The sequence below is a fragment of the Astyanax mexicanus genome, chromosome 6 (assembly GCF_023375975.1).
Source record: "Astyanax mexicanus isolate ESR-SI-001 chromosome 6, AstMex3_surface, whole genome shotgun sequence".
In the NCBI taxonomy this organism is placed as follows: domain Eukaryota; kingdom Metazoa; phylum Chordata; class Actinopteri; order Characiformes; family Acestrorhamphidae; genus Astyanax; species Astyanax mexicanus.
In genome coordinates, this window is record NC_064413.1 from 53,577,213 (window position 1) to 53,598,375 (window position 21,163).

General features: G+C 37.8%; 1 protein-coding gene across 4 annotated transcripts in view; it reads left to right on the forward strand.

Annotated features, from left to right (window-relative positions):
• The window catches only part of LOC103034863 (rho guanine nucleotide exchange factor 4), a 130,448-nt gene extending 110,368 nt beyond the window's left edge, over window positions 1-20,080 (forward strand). For all 4 annotated transcript variants that reach the window (XM_049480859.1, XM_049480860.1, XM_022666615.2 and 1 more), the window contains 7 exons: window positions 729-908; window positions 2,831-3,063; window positions 6,380-6,509; window positions 9,986-10,117; window positions 11,405-11,648; window positions 16,979-17,056; window positions 19,141-20,080. In XM_049480859.1, coding sequence (XP_049336816.1) covers window positions 729-908; window positions 2,831-3,063; window positions 6,380-6,509; window positions 9,986-10,117; window positions 11,405-11,648; window positions 16,979-17,056; window positions 19,141-19,298 — 1,155 coding nt within the window. In that variant the 3' untranslated portion in view covers window positions 19,299-20,080. The remainder of the gene's footprint in view (window positions 1-728; window positions 909-2,830; window positions 3,064-6,379; window positions 6,510-9,985; window positions 10,118-11,404; window positions 11,649-16,978; window positions 17,057-19,140) is intronic.
• Window positions 20,081-21,163: the final 1,083 nt, after the last annotated feature.

The following is a 21,163-nucleotide window of genomic DNA, read 5'->3' on the forward strand; positions in this document are numbered from 1 at the left end:
TATTGTTATCGCCTTCTGTCATTATCACCTAAATGGTCTGAGTTGGTTTGTAGAATACTTTATGATATGGCGCACCCCTAATTGAGATTTTTACCAGATTGTATCAAAAAAGTAAATGATCAGCAAAGCAAGAGCAAAATAAACAGTATAAAGAATAAAATAACAGTACTGTTCTCTTAAATGAGCTGCTGGTGTATCTTCACAGTGTGAACGAGCAGATCAGTATCTGTCTCTGCTGAGACGCACAAAAACACCACGCTGTTAAGATACGAACGCACCAAAGTCAGAGCTCACCTGCCTCTTAAAGGAAATGACAACTGACACACTGATTTATTACTGGTTTATTTCATGTTATGCCCAAAACACACCCATGATTAATTTAAAGAATTAGTACATACCTTTTGTGCATTTCGAGACACACAATAAGTATTTTTGTGCCCTCACAATACCATAAACACACCGACACACCCTAAATCCAGATGCGTGATACGCAACTGACCAAAGCTGCAGATTGGAGAAATATGGCCCTATGGGTTGGTTGTCTAGAGAGGGAATAAGCTTAGTTTTTGACCGCATATCTCTTTTAGGCCAAATTCTCCCAAAGGTTCTGTACCCCCGTCTAATAAATAAATGAATTTCTCCATTAGAGGGCACTAACCAGATGTATAGTAGTTTATTCTGAAGCAGCATCTTTATTTTAATAATAATAATCTCTGTGCTCTCTGTAGGGTTACATCAAACAGTGTCGGAAGCGTATGGACATGTTCACAGAGGAACAGCTGTGCACCATCTTCGGAAACATCGAGGATATCTACCGCTTCCAGAAGAAGCTTCTGAAATGTCTGGAGAAAAAGTTCAACAAGGACGAGCCCCATCTCAGCGAGATTGGCTCATGCTTCCTAGAGCATGTAAGTAAAAACATTTTTTTTTTTTTAATTAACCAGCAATCACTTACTAGGCTGATGCTATGTGGAAATAAAAAACGGTTGCTAGAGTGTTTGTACATCAAATCAAATTCACTTGTATAGCACTTTTATAACTGCTTTTACTGATGTTCGAAAAGCAGCATCACAGAAAAATGTTAAGGCAACGGATTACACACGAAAAAGATCAAACCTAGATGTGGTTGCTAGGCAGTTGATATGGTATCCAAGGTGACTGCTTTGATGGCATCACATATGGTTGAATGTATTTTACTAGTGTCTGTAAAAGAAACAAAAAAAACTAATTACAGACAATTCAAGAATTATTTTTAACCATCTGGTTTCTGTAGATCCACCAACATGCCAAATCTGTGTTTCCCAATGTTTCTAAAATATTAGTGATCATACAGAGCAGCTGATAAACTTAACTCCTGCCTCCTGTCGTGTACAACTGAAGGACTTGTGAATTCATCTGTTTTGTGTGAAACTGGCCAACAGAATGACTTAAAATGCAGCCTTTCAATTTAACTGGGTTATCTAAATTCCTATTACTTTTGTACTTCATTAGTGTAAGTCGCTTTGGACAAAAGCGTCTGCCAAATGAAATTTAATTTGCTTCATTTTCAAGGAGTCAGATCTTGAAACTCTAAGAGCCCTATTTTAGCAATCTCTCATCACTGATTTAGTGTGTGCCAGTGTCTTTGCTATCGCAACGATGGGAAAAGTACACCAAAGGCATGTTCTTATTCCATTAATTAATATTTTTTGTGTTTTGGGTGTAACATGCAATAAACCAATTAGCGTGTCACTTGCCATTCTCTTTAAGAGCCAGGTGAGCTCTTACTTTGGCATATTGCTATTTTAATGGTGCAGCTACCTGGACCTGTTTAATGCTTCTCTGAAGAAGAAACTGACCTGCTTGGTTACGCTCATTCATTATGTTTATTGCTGATATAAATGTTTTAAAAAAGCATAGCTTCCCATAGGCAGGCGCTATGGGTTTGTGCACTGCTGCATGTTCATGCATGCATTACAAGCAGGGCTTTATGTGCATTGGGGACGCACCCACGTTGACAACTCACTGCCAAGTTCGCAATGAGCATCTGAATGTAGACGTCTGTCTAGGTTGTATTCAGTCAGTGGAGCACCTGTGTTTTCCATTGCCAAGATAGCAATACTCCAGAAATTTACCTGAGCAATGAGCATCACAACATGCCCTGAGCAGGGTGTAAGATAGGGCCTTAGATAACAACTTGTGAGAAACAAGTTAGGAAAGACTAAACAGATTCAGAAAATGTTGAAAAAAATATTTACATAAACATGGAGATTCAGTGAGTGATTTTATTGTCATTCGCATCACGTGGTACATGAGGTGGAACGAAAATGTGATTTCATGATCCAGTTTACACAAAAGAGCTGTTGTTAAAATATATATATATATATATATAGATAAAATAAGATAACAAAATAAAAGAATACAATAAAAATAGAATATAACAAAATAGATAAAGATTAATACACACAAAAAAATAATAAATAGAGAGAGTAGAGCAGCAACAGGGTGAAGTCCAGGGTGCATTTTTTGCTATAGCAGCATCATAATGTGAATTAAGAGCAGTAGAAGATAATGTGTCTCAGTGAGGTTTAAAGTGACAGTGTTGTAAACAGTAATTTGTCCTTGTAAAGTGTCAGTGCAGTATGTTGTTAGGTAGAGTTTAGGAGTCTTACAGCTTCTGGAATGAAGCTGTTTCTCAGTCTGGATGATGGGTGGGTGGGATCGTTCCTGATGCACATTGCCCTTTTTCTGCATCTAGAATAATCTTAACTGAACATCATCAAGATTTATGCAGAAAAAGCTTTAATTTAATGATCACTAAAATAAGTTTTTTTATTTTTTGTCTCTACAGCAAACAGACTTTCAGATCTACTCAGAGTACTGCAACAACCACCCCAACGCTTGTGTCCAGCTCTCCAAACTCATGAAGCTCAACAAGTACGTCTTCTTCTTCGAGGCGTGCCGTCTGCTCCAGAAGATGATCGACATCTCTCTGGATGGATTCCTCCTGACCCCTGTCCAGAAGATCTGCAAGTACCCTCTCCAGCTGGCTGAGTTACTGAAGTACACCAACCCCCAGCACAGGTACGCTAACATGAATTAGATCTTTCTGTACTAAACTAGCATTAGCTACATTATCAGAACTTAGAGTACAAAAGTACATGCAGTGATACTGCTATGGATCTAAAGATCTACCACCATGGAGAGATCACACCTTGCATTCCTGGCTCTAATATTTATAATTCACAAACCTTTGATAGTCTTTGTTACATGGAGTAGGTGTGTCAGACCTAAAGTTATACTTTACTGGGTTGTGGATCACCAGGACCAGGGGCCTCATGTACTAAAGGTTATATTATGTTATGCCTGCCTGATGACCCCTGAGAAGAGCTTGCACTGAAGTTTGTGTTAGAGTTTGGATGAAGGGGATTGGTGTGGTCCTGCTCTTGTAGTAATTTGTCTCATGAGTTTTGTAGACGTCTGAGTACTTGGCAGTTGAGGCACGGACCATGAACATAGTTCGCTATGCTTCTGGATTCTTGTCGAGCCAGTATCAGATGGTAGTGGTTGCTGTGTTCTGCTCACGCAACTTATAATGTGATTTATTGTGTGTGATTGTGCTTAGGTAGGTGTGTTGTTGCCATAGTTAAAGGAAGTGAGCTTAGATTAAGGAGGGATTCTGTGTGTTCATAGGTTATTTTTTGGTAGGTCTGTTACTTGGCAGTTGAGGCAATGGACCATGAACATAGTGTTAGGCTGTGCTTCTGGATTCTTGTCGAGCCAGTATCAGATTGTGGTGGTCTTGCTATTGTTGTTAGTTGAGTGAGTAGTAGATCCTGGCTGAGCCCTATGCATAACCCCAGCTGTTAGGGGCAGGATTTGTCAATTTCCTGTATTATATTACTTGTTATATTTCATACTCACATTCAGATTTGACTTGAACGTGAGGAAGTGCATTCCTCCACGGCACTTTCGTTTCGTTTTGTATGTACGTATTGTGTTTTTTGTCATTTGGCGACACTTAGAGGCGATGCATTGAAAATACAGCTATTAAGATAACCTTTGTGCACACATTGTAGTAAAGCCATTATTGGGTAAAATAAAGTAAATTAATCAGACAATTTAATTGGCTTACAGAAATAATCATTCAACGTGTTTCCACTTAGCCTAGATTATATAAACATGAATAAAGGTTTGCGCTGAAGTTGTTGGAGATGCAGCGTTGGCATTATCGGAAAATATTGCTAATGGCCGAATTCACTGAGAGCTCATTTTCCGCTCTTTTTATGTTTTTTTGGATCATGATGATGACTGGCTTTTTAGATTTCCAAGAGTATAAGAGGATAAGACGTGACGTGTGGCTTCTTGGTAAGAAACTCATTTAAAGCATTTAAATGAAAGCATTTATTATCCATCTTAGAATAATTAATTTAAACATGGGTAATTATTAGTTATTACGCTACGCATATTGCAACACTTTTCTTTCTTGACTTGCATATTATATTCTAGCATATTATTATTATTATTATTATTATTATTATTATTATTATTATTATAACATACCCTGGGAGGAGTCGTGGCAGGTGTGTTGTTTTCGTGCACTTGCGCTTGATTTCAAGTTGATTGCGATGTACTAAGAGAAAGTCCGTGGGATTCTGCCTACACACGGTTTGATAAATCCGGATTTTTTTTGTGCGTACGGAACTTTTTAGTAGGAAGCCCACGCAAGTCTTAGTACACGAGGCCCCAGGTCCGGGCCTCTCTGGTAAAAAAAAAACCAACAATACAGCAATAAAAAATTAAATTAAAATTTAGTTTAGTGATTTTTTTCTTTTTTTTGTATTCACACTAACAGTCAAAAGTAATGTGTTAGATCTGCATGTATTCTATACTGATTGTGATCAAGAGCACTATTATAAATTACATGATGTGCCATATTTAACACTGTCCACCAGATGTGTTAACTATGGCACATAACTATGGCAGATGATGAAAACCTTGTCATTTTAAAGTATTTGTGTTTTTTAACACAACAAAACACACCATGTTTCTATAAAGCTCTGGATTTTCAGTTTCTGAATCAGTTTCTCTGATTTTGCTGTTTATAGGTTTATGTTTGAGTAAAATAAACATTGTTTTATTCTATAAAACACAGACAACATTTCTCCCAAATTCCAAATAGAAATATTGTCATTTAGAGCATTTATTTACAGAAAATGAGAAATGGCTGAAATAACAAATAGAGATGCAGAGCTTTCAGACCTCAAATAATGCAAAGAAAACAAGTTCATATTCATAAAGTTTTAAAAGTTCAGAAATCAATATTTGGTAAAATAACCCTCATTTTATTTCACAGTTTTCATGCATCTTGGCTAGGCCCGTCACGATAAGATTTTTTTGTGGACGATATATCGTCCCAGAAATTATTGCGATACAAGATATTTTTGTAATTTTGAGACTAATAAATGCCACTGACATAATAACAGAATAGCATAAAATAGCAATTGTAAACTTTTTAACAACAGCAAAAATTGTAATAATAATTTATTATAATTAGTTTTGGAATTATATACTTATTTCTTCCCCTACTTTAGTTCACACTGTGTGTATGTTATGGAGTCACAGTTATTGAAACATGTCTGGTTAAAATACTTTTAACTGTTATATATAAATGAACAAACATACAAATAAACACACTAGACAATATCACGATTATTAAAAATTATTGAGGTCATGTTCATTTATTGTACGATAAATCAGCATTGCAATTGTTGTGACCGGCCTAATCTTGGCATCATGTTCTCCTCCACCAGTCTTACACACTGCTTTTGGATAACTTTATGCTGCTTTACTCCTGGTGTAAAAATTCAAGCAGTTCAGTTTGGTGGTTTGATGGTTTGTGATCATCCATCTTCCTCTTGATTATATTCCAGAGGATTTCCAGAGCTGTATATTATATATATACATATATAATATATATATATTATATTCCATGTTGTTTGAGATGGTAAAATAAAGTCATTATTCTGCTCTTTAATCACGATGTTGCTACAGCATAATTTACACAGTATTTCCATACAAACAACCCTCCAAAATAATTTGCACACATTTATTTTGTATATCTTGCAAAAGTTTTATAAATATAACAATATTTACAATATACTGCCCAGCCTTACTGTGTGTTAGAAACAGTTAATTTAGATCAGTTTAAGATTTTCAGGCCAGTGGAGGAGTGCAAGTCTAATCTGCCCTTACTTGTTTAATGTTTACTGCTCCGCTATTTCTAGAATGCTAAAATACATTAATCCTCAGTTTTGTCCTGAAAATAAACATGATCGTGATTTATTGTGCTGTAATTGTGTGTAAAATGACAATGATAAATAAATAGATTTTTTTTCAGGGACTACAAAGATGTGGAGGCAGCCTTAAATGGGATGAAGAATGTGGCCAGACTGATTAATGAGAGAAAACGGCGCCTCGAGAACGTAGATAAGATCGCTCAGTGGCAGAGCTCCATAGAGGACTGGGAGGTGGGTAACAAACAGCGTTACTATACAGTCTAGAAGTTAATATTTATATTTGGTTGTATTTAGAACCATTCTGTTACAATTATGCATTTGTAAAATATAATATACAGGTGCTGGTCAACGAATTAGAATAATTTGAAATAGTGCAATCATGAAATTCTTTGAATGCATTTTTTGTGCAGAAAGCAAATCAGGTGTTCACCGCACCTGTCCTACTCGTTAGACTAATCACAGAACTCGTTACCTGGAAAAAAATTTGCTCAGCTGAGCTTTCCAAAAGGCCCATTTAGGCCATTTAACTGTGACACTGTTGTTTTATTGAATTAGAATAATGGAGAAACCGTTTCATTGAATTAGAATAAATGCTCGAATTTTTGTTTTCTGTGAAGAGTGTTCACTGTGCAGTATAAAGTCAGGGTTGAGTAGAATTTCTAAGTTGTAAAATCAATCATGGGTAAGCAGCGCGACCTCTCAACCGGAATAGTGGCTCAAATTCAAGCCCTTCGCCAACAAGGCTTGACCCAAACTAAAATTGCTGAGCAGCTCGGCATCAGCCAGTCTTCCGTCTGCAAAGCTCTCAAGAAAAACTGCAGCAAGCGCACCAACTGTTCCGGCGTCCGAAAAACTTCTGCTCGCGACAACAAGCAGCTGAGAAAGATCGCAGTCAGCAACCGGTTCAAGTCCACTTCCGAGCTCACCGACTTGTGGAACAAGCAGACCGGCGCTGACGTCTCCAGATCAACCACTTACCGTCGTCTGCGCGAACTCGGCTTCAAATCTCGCGTTCCAGCAGTAAAACCGATGCCGAACAAGAAACAAATGGAGAAACGGCCAAAAGAGCCAAAGAACACGGCGAGTGGACTGCTGAAGACTGGCAGAAAGTGGTCTTCAGTGACTAATCACGCTTCTGCATCTCCTTCGGTGACCAAGGTCCTCGTGTCTGGCGTCGTGGTGGCGAAACCTACAACCACGAGTGCGTGAAAAGATCCGTCAAGTTTCCCCAGAGCGTTATGGTCTGGGGATGCATGTCCGCTCGAGGTGTAGGGAAACTCTGCTTCCTCAAGAAGACTGTCAATGCTGCCGTATATCAAGATGTTCTGGAAACGTTCCTGATTCAGACTGTTGAGGAACAGTTCGGCGAAGAAGACTTCATATTTCAACAGGATCTTGCACCGGCTCATGCGGCAAAGTTGACCAAAGATTGGTTCACTAAAAAACAGCTTGAAGTTTTGGCATGGCCGGCCAACTCGCCTGACCTCAATGTCATTGAAAACCTTTGGGCCATCGTCAAGCGGAAAATTCGCGACAGAAAGCCTACTACGCTGGACCAACTGAAGCAGAACATCGCCACTGCCTGGGAAGCTGTGAGTGCGGAAACTTGCGACAAGCTGGTCAAATCGATGCCGCGGAGACTTCAGGCAGTCATACAAGCCAAGGGGGCAGCCCCAAAATACTGAGAAAGTGATGATTGTAATTATAATAAAAATTATTCTAATTCAATGAAACGGTTTCTCCATTATTCTAATTCAATAAAACAACAGTGTCACAGTTAAATGGCCTAAATGGGCCTTTTGGAAAGCTCAGCTGAGCAAATTTTTTTCCAGGTAACGAGTTCTGTGATTAGTCTAACGAGTAGGACAGGTGCGGTGAACACCTGATTTGCTTTCTGCACAAAAAATGCATTCAAAGAATTTCATGATTGCACTATTTCAAATTATTCTAATTCGTTGACCAGCACCTGTACTGTATACAATATACCAGGCAAAAGTTTAGACACAACTTCTCATTCAGTGTCTTTTTGCTACATTGTAAATTGTAAAGTCATCCTGACTATAAAGTGAAGCATTTAGATATTTTTGTTACTCGTTTACTTTGTTACTTGTATTTAATTCAGCAAAATTAAGCAATTTTACATTAAAATGCTTTACCCATGCTTGCTTCACCTAAACTGCAAGCAATATAAACAGCTTACATGGTTAATATTTGCCCTTTACCTTTCTTATGTTACATTTCTTTTAAAAAGTGCTACTCTTTTTTTATTAGTTTTTTAATAAAATGTAAAAGAAAATGAATTAAACTCAAGATATGAGTAGAAAATTTGTTTAGTTTCAAATTTACAAATGAAGCAATGTTTATTAGCCCTTGGCCAAACATACTGTATGTAATATAAATGGTTAGGGAGGGGGGGGGTGTACAGTGTGTGTTTGTTGAAAATGTGTTTTGATATATGTTTTTCACAAAAAATGAGCCAATGCCAATGAGTTTGAGTTAGAAAAAATATTTTTTTAGTATCATTTGATGAAAAATGAAAACGGGTCCCACAGACCCGAACACCACACAAGGGTTAAAGGAAAACTTCGGTGTAAAATTGACTTTTATTGTAGGAAAACAGTTCTTACCTTTGATGAATAGCTCACCTCCGTTCTCCCACAGTGTTCAGAGATCCAGAAATTTTAACAGTTTGTCCAAACATCCTTCAGACTGGGTGATACGGGTCATAATTTACCCTGATAAATCACTTTTTACACTGTTATTCAGCTCAAAGTAGCTCCACACCTCCTTACTAGAATCCGGAGAGCCCTGACATTTAAAACGAGGCATTAATAACTTAAAAAGTGCACAAGAAGCTTATTGTCAGGGTGACCCAGGCAGGGAGACGTGGAGGCGGACGTAAATGCAGGTAAGAAAATATTTAATAAATAAATATAAATAAAGGGGATAAACTAGAAATAAACAAGGAAATAAACAGGGAGAAATGAAATAGGAAAAAACAAGAAATAAATATATATACAAGAACAAAGGACTAGGGCTATGAAACAATGAAACGCGGAGAGAGACAAACAACAGATGTTAGTGCAAAGACCGAAGAAGGACAAGTGACAAAGGAAGGCTATATAACACACAAAGGAAGTGGAAACACCTGGGGCTAGGGGGCGGAGCTACAAATTAACACAGGTGGAAAACTACTGAGACAGAACACAGGGGCACAGGTCACGTGGGACACACACAGGCACGAGGACAGACAGGAAACAGGGCCAGGACATGACACTCATTAAAAACCACTGTTTAAATCCCATAACGTTAACTTCAGCTCCGAGCGCCGCCATCACTGTACTGATAATAACATAGACATATATATACATAGACTCCTCTTTAACTTGCGGTTTCTGAGGCTGGTAACTCTCATGAACGCTCTGGTAACGCTCTTCCTTTCCTTGGGTGATCCTGATCAACACAACTGATGTCCTCAAACACAAATAAAGCTGTCATTTAAACAAGAGGTTTTTAAACTTTTTGTTTACTAAATAATTCCACATTTTTTTCATAGTTTGGATGACTTTAGTATTAATCTACAATGCAGACAATTTTAAATAATGAAAACCAAACCTGAATGTAAGATGTGTCCAAACTTTTAACATGTACTGCATATATTTGTAAAATAGAGCAGGTTAATATATGCGTTTATGTGTGTGTCTCAGGGGGAGGACATCCTCAGCAGGAGCTCAGATCTGATCTACTCTGGAGAACTGACAAAAATCTCACCACCTCAAGCCAAGAGCCAGCAGCGCATGTTTTTCCTCTTCAACCACCAGATGGTCTACTGTAAAAAAGTACGACAGCATGAAATGTTATACACACACGCATTTAATGCATCTCAGTTACAGAATTTAAAGAAAAAAAAGATATGAGCAAAAATGCACATTTTGTGTTTTGTCACCAACTAATACCTACAAGGTGATGACAGAACAGGCTCCTTCCTACCTGCACTCGCTCCTGAAGGCTTACGCTACCTCCCGGCCGCTGCGCTCCTCCAATGAACGTCGCCTCGCTTTGCCAAAAACTCACACAAAGCAATCCAGACTGTTCTCATACAGAGTTCCCCAATGGTGGAACAAACTACCTTCCACTACCAGATCAGGAGAATCTCTCACTATCTTTAATAAACTCCTGAAGACAGAGCTCTTCAAAGAGCACTTACTCTCCTAACACCTCTAACTAACTACCTTCCACTACCAGATCAGGAGAATCTCTCACTATCTTTAATAAACTCCTGAAGACAGAGCTCTTCAAAGAGCACTTACTCTCCTAACACCTCTAACACACTAACTACTTCTAACCTCATTTCCTTCTTCCCCTCCTTCACTCCTCTATCCTATTATTCCCCTTGACCTCCTTTTATCCCTATCCAAAGATGTTTTACCTTTAAACTTATTTTACATTGTACTTGACTATTGTAAGTCGCTTTGGACAAAAGCGTCTGCCAAATGTAATGTAATGTAATGTAATGTAATACACTAAATACACTTTCACAAACATGTTAAGCTGGACAAAAGTTAGTTTAACCCCTGATTGGCCGAACACTGTTAAACTGAACCCCTGTATGTAACTCTACCTCTGATACAGATATAGAGATACTGCTTTTTACACAAAGTACCATCAATGAAGAGTAAAAAGACACTAATTTTTGTGCTGTATAGTCTCTAATTAGTAATGTGTAGAATCTTAATTTATATTGAATACGGAATACTTCTTAATGCATTATTAATGTAGCAAGTGTTTATTGTGCATTATTACAACTAATAATGTAATTATTTGTGGTGGTCACATAACAGTTGTAGTTATGTGCTAATAAAGGCCATAGTGAATAACGTGCATAATGTGCAGTAATTAAATTAGAGTAGTTTTAGAGAAAGCTACAGGTAAAAATGAATGATATAAAATTAAAAATCTAAATTAATTTTGTTTTTTAAAAGATTAAGGGTCTAAAGTGCCTTGTAAGTTAGAAAACACACAGTAATTTTCCCAGACTGTATAGGATCAACCCTATGGCACTACAGAGTTAGTTTCTGTGTGCTGTGTGAGTGTGACCCTCTTTAACCCGCTGTGTTGTGCTTTAGGATCTGCTGCGCAGGGACATACTGTACTATAAGGGCCGGGTGGACATGGATCAGATGGAGGTGTTGGACGTGGAGGATGGGAAGGATAAGGAGCTGAACGTGAGCGTGAAAAACGCTCTGAAACTGCGCTCGCTCTGCGGAGACGAGACTCACCTGCTCTGTGCCAAAAAACCTGAACAGAAAGAGCGCTGGCTCCGAGCCTTCAGAGACGAGAGGGAACAGGTGCAGCATGACCGCGAGACAGGTGAGCCCTCACACACGTTTTTCTGGGGGTCCTGTAATAAAACTAACAATAATAGCATGTCTCATATGTTTTAGACTTGAGATAAACTTGCTGCTTGGCCATGCGTTCACGTAGACACTGTGCTGCATTGTCAATGTAACTGTTTACATACTTGCCTATGTAGTACGCATGCTACTGGAAAATAATTCTAAAACAAAGTGCTTTTTTGAATGTAGCCTTTACCAGCCTTAAGCTATATAACATATTTGCACTACTGTTATATACTATTATACTGTCATCCCATCTCAATCACCATCAATATTGCACTATATCTATTTCTTTTTTTTACTTATATTTATATATCTATTCCTCCCCCACACTACTGCACCTTGTTTCTGTCTCATGTATGTCTATTTGTGTCCCTGCTGTATTGTACCCATAGTGTCTTCCATTCTCTTTTTTTTGATCTATTATCTGTACTTGCTGTAAAATTGGGAAGGAGAGTAACGTAATTTCAATTCTCTGTATGTCCTGTACATATGCAGTATTGACAATAAAACTACTTGCCTTGACTTGACTATAGGGCTGGCAGTGGTGTGCAGTGAGGCCCTTCTAACCCTTCAGAGAAGGCGTGATAATAAATGCATGTAAATCATTACATATTTTTACTCAGGAAATATATATTATAGCTATTGTAAGTGTAAGAATTTATTTTAGAAAATAACTAAAATAAAAAACAATACAATCGCCTACAAGGTGATGTCAGAACAGGCTCCTTCCTACCTGCACTCGCTCCTGAAGGCTTACGCTACCTCCCGGCCGCTGCGCTCCTCCAGTGAACGTCGCCTCGCTTTGCCAAACAAACACTCACACAAAGCAATCCAGACTGTTCTCATACAGAGTTCCCCAATGGTGGAACAAACTACCTTCTACTACGGAGAATCTCTCGCTATCTTTATTAAACTCCTGAAGACTGAGCTCTTCAAAGAGCACTTACTCTCCTAACACCTCTAACTAACTACCTTCTACTACCAGATCAGGAGAATCTCTCACTATCTTTAATAAACTCCTGAAGACAGAGCTCTTCAAAGAGCACTTACTCTCCTAACACCTCTAACTAACTACCTTCTACTACCAGATCAGGAGAATCTCTCACTATCTTTATTAAACTCCTGAAGACTGAGCTCTTCAAAGAGCGCTTACTCTCCTAACACCTCTAACTAACTACCTTCTACTACCAGATCAGGAGAATCTCTCGCTATCTTTAATAAACTCCTGAAGACAGAGCTCTTCAAAGAGCACTTACTCTCCTAACACCTCTAACTAACTACCTTCTACTACCAGATCAGGAGCATCTCTCACTATCTTTAATAAACTCCTGAAGACAGAGCTCTTCAAAGAGCACCTACTCTCCTAACACCTCTAACTAACTACCTTCTACTACCAGATCAGGAGAATCTCTCACTATCTTTAATAAACTCCTGAAGACAGAGCTCTTCAAAGAACACTTACTCTCTTAACACCTCTAACATACTAACTACTTCTAACCTCATTTCCTTCTTCCCCTCCTTCACTCCTCTATCCTATTACTCCCCTTTGACCTCCTTTTATCCCTATCCAAAGTTGTTTTTACCTTTAAACTTATTTTACATTGTACTTGACTATTGTAAGTCGCTTTGGACAAAAGCGTCTGCCAAATGTAATGTAATGTAGTGTAATGTAATGTAAAAAAAACAACAACTAATTCAAAGCATTAGTCTGTGTTTTTCAGTTGCTACAGGACTCTTATCTGACTGACAGCGGTTTTAACCAATCAAAGCTTTTTAAAACGGCTTCTGCCCTCACGTGTCTGCGTGACCCTTCTACTGATTTTGAGAAGGGTGTAGTAATGAGTATATTAGCAAAGTCAAAGGACAATTTAACCAATCAGATTCATGATTTTCACTCCGGGGGCGGGGCCATGGCTGCCTAACCCCTTCTCAGCGCTGTGGTGAAGGTGTTATGCTTTGCTTAGTCATAAACGGAGCTCATGCTGGATTAATTCAACAGTTAGCAAACTATAATGGAAATGCACCGACCACAATATGGAACCGACCACAATGTCTCGGTACTACTGAGTACAGAAATGTGAAAAAATAAATAAATAAATAAATTTGTGTCTGTTTTCGACATTGACTGTATATAACGTCCCCATTCACCCTCATTACGGCGCTTTAAAGCCAAAAGATGGCTGAAATGAAAGCTGTGAGGCCGTGTAACTGCCCAAAGCCCACCCACATGTCCGAGACCCCCTCAACCCGTATCAAGGACGCGCACAGCCAGAGTGTCAGTCACCACATCGCCACACCCCTTTAAATATCACAAAATACTCCTATAAAACACATTAACTGTAAAGAAAAAACACTGGGGGTTATTAACACAGAAGGGGGGCTTGCAGAATGTATAGAACCCAACTTCCAAAAAAATACATCCTGGATGTGTAATTTTAGATTAAAACTTCCATCATCTCCCATTCAAATGAATAGAAATAATCAGGGTTAAAAGTTTTACTGGAGCCAGCCACCAGAGGGCGTAGGAGATGTAGTAGCTTCAATTTTCAACAGCTGTCTTCTTGTCCATACTTATATACAGTCTATGGTTTTCGATAGTTTGCATGAAACACACAGCACAATAATAACAACCTCGACAGCACTCTGACACACACAAGCAGAGAGCATGCACAGAATCACGGATCATTTACACTGTCCACACACCGCCACTGTGCTGAAATCTCTCAGGCGCTCGTGCTGTCTCACTCTTTCGCTCACTCATGCAGTCCTCCTCTCTCTCTCTCTCTCTCTCTCTCTCTCTCTCTGCCCTAAGATATTATACAGTTAAAAAAGGTCCCTCACAACAATACAGGAAAATCAGCATTTAAAATAATGAGTCATGATTTTAATTCATTTTTAGTTGACTGACACCACTCTTAATCTAATGCTGATATTTCTTAAAAAGAACTCTTAAAAAAATTCATCCAGCAGTATACTTAGGGAATTTTTTTTATAGTTTAAACAATAAAATAAATTATGTTGTTTTAGTATTTTTGTATTTTTTGGTGGCAATTTAGAAAAAGATATTGAAAAAAGTGTTGTTTATGTATTGGTATGGAATTTAAGATACTGTACTGGTATCACATTGAAAATATTAAAACGATACCCAGCGTTAGTAGCCTATATTAATAATATTTTAGAAAGTTTAAGCACTATATTACCTACCTGATGTGCTGCTGGGGGACGTCTGGAGACTCATTTTGATCATGTGGTCCAGTGACTTCCCTGCAGTTCTGCTTTGCTTGAATTAAAACCTAAAGGTCTGTTTTTGGCTCTGGTTCAGTGGCAGGAGTGCAGTGAATCTGTTTGCTGATCCTCAAGATAAACAGCCACAAATCCCTCTCATGCTGAAAGCAGTGCTGTGTTACTCTGCCAGTATTCAGACTTCAGATCCACACAGCCAGCCAAAGTTATTAAGTGTCTCTTTCTCAGAGCCATCTGCCCAGACAGGGCTTCAAATCAATCAGCCATTAAAAGCCTGTTCATATTTCACTACTGAAATTACACTCAAGTCATTTCCATTCATTTTTCTCTATGTCAGCATCCTGTAGCTGTAGATGAGTTAAGTTTAATTGTGGTTTTTCACAACTAGCAGCTTTAGGGACATCCAGGAGATCTGGAGGAAGCCCATCCTCTTCTGTTGGACACTAAATAGCAAAATAAACATCAGCAAAAGCATAAAATGATGCACATAACTGATAGACAGTAATACAAAATGAATCAGGAAATACAACCGAGATTCATTCTTGACAGAAATGCTCGATATTGGATTAGATATTCATATGATTAGCTTATATTAATAAGAATAATAATTAAACTATTTCTATAAATAACAGATATCAACTATTTTTTAAAGTTCTTCTATCTATTTTTTAATTACTGTATTACATTATTATTTAGACTCATATATGTTTTATTCATAAACATGCTTTACATTGTTAGTAAATAAAGTTTCTACAAAAGGGAGAGATGTGAGATTTGAGTTTAACTTAATTATGCAGGTGCAATTTAAACTGGTGTTACCCACATGATTAATACAGATATTAACTGCCATCCCTGCCAGTCCAGAACACATAACCTTTTTCCTGTATTTACTTTCTTGCTCCACCCCAGGCATGTTTAACCAATAATAAAGAATGAGAATTTTCTCACATGGTTTGCTGTAATGTATTTTGGTGAGCTTTGAATTTTCCATTCATGGAAACAAACCAAAACTTAAGAGAAAAAGCTTACAAAAAATGACTTTGTAAAATAAATATGAAGTTCAGGTTTTTAAACCTTAAATCAAACAAAATATATGTGACAACACCCTGTTTACCTGTAAAGAATCTTTATCTTTAAAGCTCACTTTCCGTCGTTTTTTCTTTCATTTTAAAATGTCTAGTTGTGGTCTCTAGTATGAATGAATGACATGTGAGCCGTTTTTGTAAAAAAAAAGTGCTCAGGTGTCTCTGTATAGCTCTTTTTTAATGGACTGTTTTAGGGGTGTGTCCAAAATGACCGGATTCCAGCTTTGCTCATGAATATTCATACATGCAAACAGCATGCAAATATCTCTCCTCTGATTGGCTAGGAGCACTGCGACGCCCCTCCGCCGCTCTGCCGCTCACTGCCTCCCACCTCCTAACTGATGAGCGGTGATGTTGCGTTGCTTCAGCTCTGCCTCTGGGAGTTTCTCGAGCCAAGGTGGGCTGGTCTGTGAGTTTCTGCCTACGTAGGCAGAAAGATAATTCAAAATTCACCCGTTTTTCGGAGGGGGGGAGGGGGGGAGGGGGAATTTCTTTGCTTAGCTCCTGCAGACAATGGGGGCTGCAAAACAGTTTAATGTGCAGGTGTACACATTCAACTCGGAGAGACCTACTGTATTCCACAAAAAACAAGAAAAATCGGATTTTCGCGGAAGGTGAGCTTTAACTTGCGGAGTCAGAATACAGAGCAATAAAACATAAAATGCATCATTTTATAATGAGAAAATCATACATATATTTTTTTTTCCTGTGTGCTGGCAACATTTTAGCTGAGAAATTTATGTATGTTCACTTGAGTGACTGTTCACAGTGAGTAAAACACTAAACTGGCCTCAACAGGTTGACAAGTTAACTGCTATCTAACACACAAGAGAGAATAAAGAGGGAAGATATGCTCAGTATTGTGATGATCCATACTGATAATGATCCATACATTTAAATAAATTGCATTAGGATGATTAAAAACTGCACTAAAATGCAGTTTTTTCATTACAGTTCATGTGTGTCTCTGCAGGTTTTTCCATCACTGAGGTCCAAAAGAAACAGGCCATGCTGAATGCCTGCAAAAGCCATCCAACCGGGAAGCCGAAAGGTGAGGACAGGGAAGGATACGTGTTAGATCTTCTACCAATGTCACAGATATATAAAAATTATTTTGTGGCCTGGGTTGAACTTTGAATAATGAGTAATGGCTATAGCAAAACCTTAGAAGTTACACATAACAAATGTAGGGCAATAAAGTATTGGGAAACAACGATTAGTTGCATCCACCAATTAGCATTGTTTATCCAGAAATATGTAGACATCTGCAAATTCTGTTTCTTCTAATATCAGAGGTATTAATAGTGAGTTTTACCCCCCAGTGCTTAAATAGCTTTAGGTGTTCACAAAAAAGTACTGTATGGAGCCCAACCACTCCGAAGAAACTAGTTCTGAATCCAATTCTCCACAGCCCAATGCTGGGGTGCTTTATATTTGCAATATTATTTCCAGTAGGAATGGATGAAACTTGCCTTTAAAAGAGCATCACTGTGGTCAGGTGCATCAATAGTTCTGCCATTTTAACTCATCCTGAATGTATTAAATGAAGTTCCATTGATCTACAGCCTTCATTTGGGGGTCTTTATACACCTCTAGTCCATGTTTGACTGCTCCTAAACTTCCTATTAATTTTGCCAATGCATTCCTATGGAGTCTTAGTGTGTTTTCATACCAGCACTTTTCGGTCCAGCTAAAATGAACTTTGATTCATTTACACTCTTAATCAGTAATTGCAAAAAGAAAATCAGTAATCAGTAATCGAGGGGCAAAAGCAACCGTACCGATACCTGCGAGAGGAAAGTTTTTTGTGAGGCAACATGATCTGACCTTGATCCGATCCAACTATCAAATACACTCCATTTATTTAAGTTAAACGGCTGTTCAGGTGCAGTTTAACCTGATCAATTACACAGATAGTTACTACAGCACAAACACTCTCTGCTGCTGATTCATGCCAAGTTGTTTTCACGCTGAACACCATATGTGCAGCAATTGTTGCTCACGGCCGTGCACTGTTTAAATGTGCAGCCGCTAGGGGTGTGCCATATTGTATCGTACACGATAATATCGTAAAAAAAAAAAGAAATATCGTGAACAATATTATTCCCTAAAATATCGTGCCATATCACCCATCCCATTTCCCATTATATATCTACGGTACTAGGGACAGATTATATCTGTCCAGTATCATTTATTTTACTTTAATCCTGGATATATGGAGATATTTGAAGTGCATTATTATTAGTATCATGACATTGTGGATCATTTTCTTCTGTTACAAATCTGATAAATTTCTTGTATTTTTTAATATCTCACTTAGGGGTGTGCAGTATTATATTGTATGTAATAATAAAATAGATATATATTTTTTAATTTTCTTGCATTGTATAGTGTATTTTTAAAATTATTACTTTTTAAAGTGTTTTGTCATATCGCCAAAAGTATCGTTATCGTGAAAATACCAGAAAATATTGTGATATTATTTTAGGGCCATATCGCCCACCCCTAGCAGCCGCCCATTGTAAGTGTTCATTGTTAAAGCAGCTTCATCCTGCACAGATATATGTTCTGGTCTGGAACACTGGACCTTCTTTCATATTTCCTTTTTTTGCTTCTGTGTCAGACAACACTGACCAATCAAAAGAGACAATATGCTAAGAAATGCCCTAAGAATGAGTGTACCTGAAAGTACTAGAATAATGCACAATAGGGCTGCAACGATTAGTCAATTTTATATTAGTCAATGTCGATAATTTACATATGTCTACTGCAAATTTAATTGTCGACTAATTGTTAAAAGTGCTGGGGACAGAAACGCAAAGGGAGATGGGTAAATGGCTGACTCACACAGGTTACACTCAACTTTGTGTCTCTAAAAGTGCCCAAACACAACAGATTACATATTTACTCATTAAATATCAGTATATTTTCACATTAAAATGCCTTTTATATCCCAATGTTCAGCTGTGCTATAGTTATTAGAGATGGAGAACATAGCAGAAATAATCATTTATTTAAAAATTAGCGACTACAAAAATAATCATTAGTTGCAGCCCTAATAGCCCTAATAAGAGTGGACACTGGACAGGTTAATAGACCGCTAACTAACTCAACTTCTCTGCTTGTGTCCTTCAGCAGTGACCAGGCCCTACTACGACTTCCTGCTGCGCCAGAAACACCCGACACTGCCCACCAGCCTGCCCCAGCAGCAGGTCTTCATGCTGGCTGAACCCAAACGCAAAAGCTCCAACTTCTGGCACAACATTGGCAGACTGACGCCTTTCAAGAAGTGAGCGCCGGACGACGCAAGAGAGCGCAAATCAAAAAAGACAGAAAGAGAAAGAGAGAGAGAGAGAACTCTCAGCTTGTGCCTGAATTTACTTGCCCTTAAATCCTCATTCAGTTATTGTTATTATTATTATTATATATTTTGTATGACTTTCAGTTGTCATTGTTGTACTTAACACAGATCTATTGTAATGATAAAAAAAACGATGCTTATGTGGAGTTTTTTTGGAGAAAGCACTTTATAAGGTGGTTACAATCAGACTTGGTGACAGCCCCACCGACCTCCCCTCCTCCCAGGACAGTGTGAATATTTTTGTGGGGTCGGGGAGGACATGGGACTTTCCAGAGGACTGTAGCTCTTCTGCTGTTCCGCAGGAATGCAGACTTCTACACCATATACACTAACGTTACTAACTTTATTTAGGCCTGTTCGTGTCGACAAATGCCAATTGTACACAGTGCCAGATGAGTTTGCTTTTGTATTTAAGTTCGTTCACTGTCTGCCATGGAAAGATAAAGCGTTATTATCACAGGTTTTAACAGGGGAATGAAGCGTTTTTTAACCGTTGTTCATTGTTCATGATGTTTGTTGGGTGAGACGTCCCATTCTGTCAGTCTGAGGAACCCAAAGATGTTGCTTCAAGCTACTTCAGCTGCATTTTGTTAATATGTACATAATCCATAAGCTTCTTATACGGATCTTACCTGGTTTCTCTCTGTTCCTTTAGCCTTATCCCTTTCCCTATGTACAAATGAGTATGGAATTAACTTCTTTTTGGAAGTGCCATCTGACGTGTGTCTTGTAGTTATTTGTCTCCGTGGTCACGGCTGTTAAAACAGTTTATTTGGTTTGCAACCCTAAATCAGTTTGAAACAGTTTATTTTACATTTGCTTTGACTTTTTTTTATTGCAGACAGTATGAACAAAAGATGATTTCATGTTTTGTCTGCTCAACTTAATTATAGGTGGGTACCACTTTAAAATAAGACTACCTTTATAAAGGGTTTATAAATGGTTTACAATTAGTTTATTAATGGTTACTAATTAGGTTGTAAATGCCTTAAAATTATTAATAATCAGTTATAACACATATGTAGAAAGGACAACAATATAGATGGCTGTGGATTCACTATTCGGTAAACAACAGGTCACTGTTGCCCTTTCTCAGTATGTGTTATAACTGATTATTAATGATTTTTAAGGCATTTACAACCTAATTAGTAACCATTAATAAACTAATTGTAAACCAGTTATAAACCCTTTATAAAGGTAGTCTTATTTTAAAGTGGTATCTATATTTGTTAGTATACATCCATTTCTGCAATTTCAGGCATGCAACATTTTTTAAAAAAGGTCTAAAAATGTATTTTACCTCTTTGTAATGCTGCTATTCCTTCTCATAATAGGCATATTGGCACAGAGAATATCAAGCAATGAATTGTTTTAGGTGTTAAATCAGTCGTCTTCTTCGTTCAAACACATTTTAATGTGTACAATTGAGGACTGCCTTAATGCCTTAATGTGTGCAGCGTGTGGCTTTGCATTCTCTTGTTGAAAAATGCATGGAAAATCCTAGAATATATGTGGTCATGAAGCCATTACAGAAGTGTACACACTGTACACACTGGTTTAATGATATTATGGGCTGTATACATGATTACAGTCATCCATTCACATGATCTGTTAAAATTCACATCATTATTCAGATTTTGTACTTCATTACTAGTCCATAATGATCCCCATCCTATTTTTCTTATTTCTGTCAGTCATTCTGAGTGGGTTTGGTATAAAAAAAATCAGAAAAGTTAAATACCAAATTACACTATGTTTTTTTTTATTTATCTGGTTTTGGGAATATATATTAACATA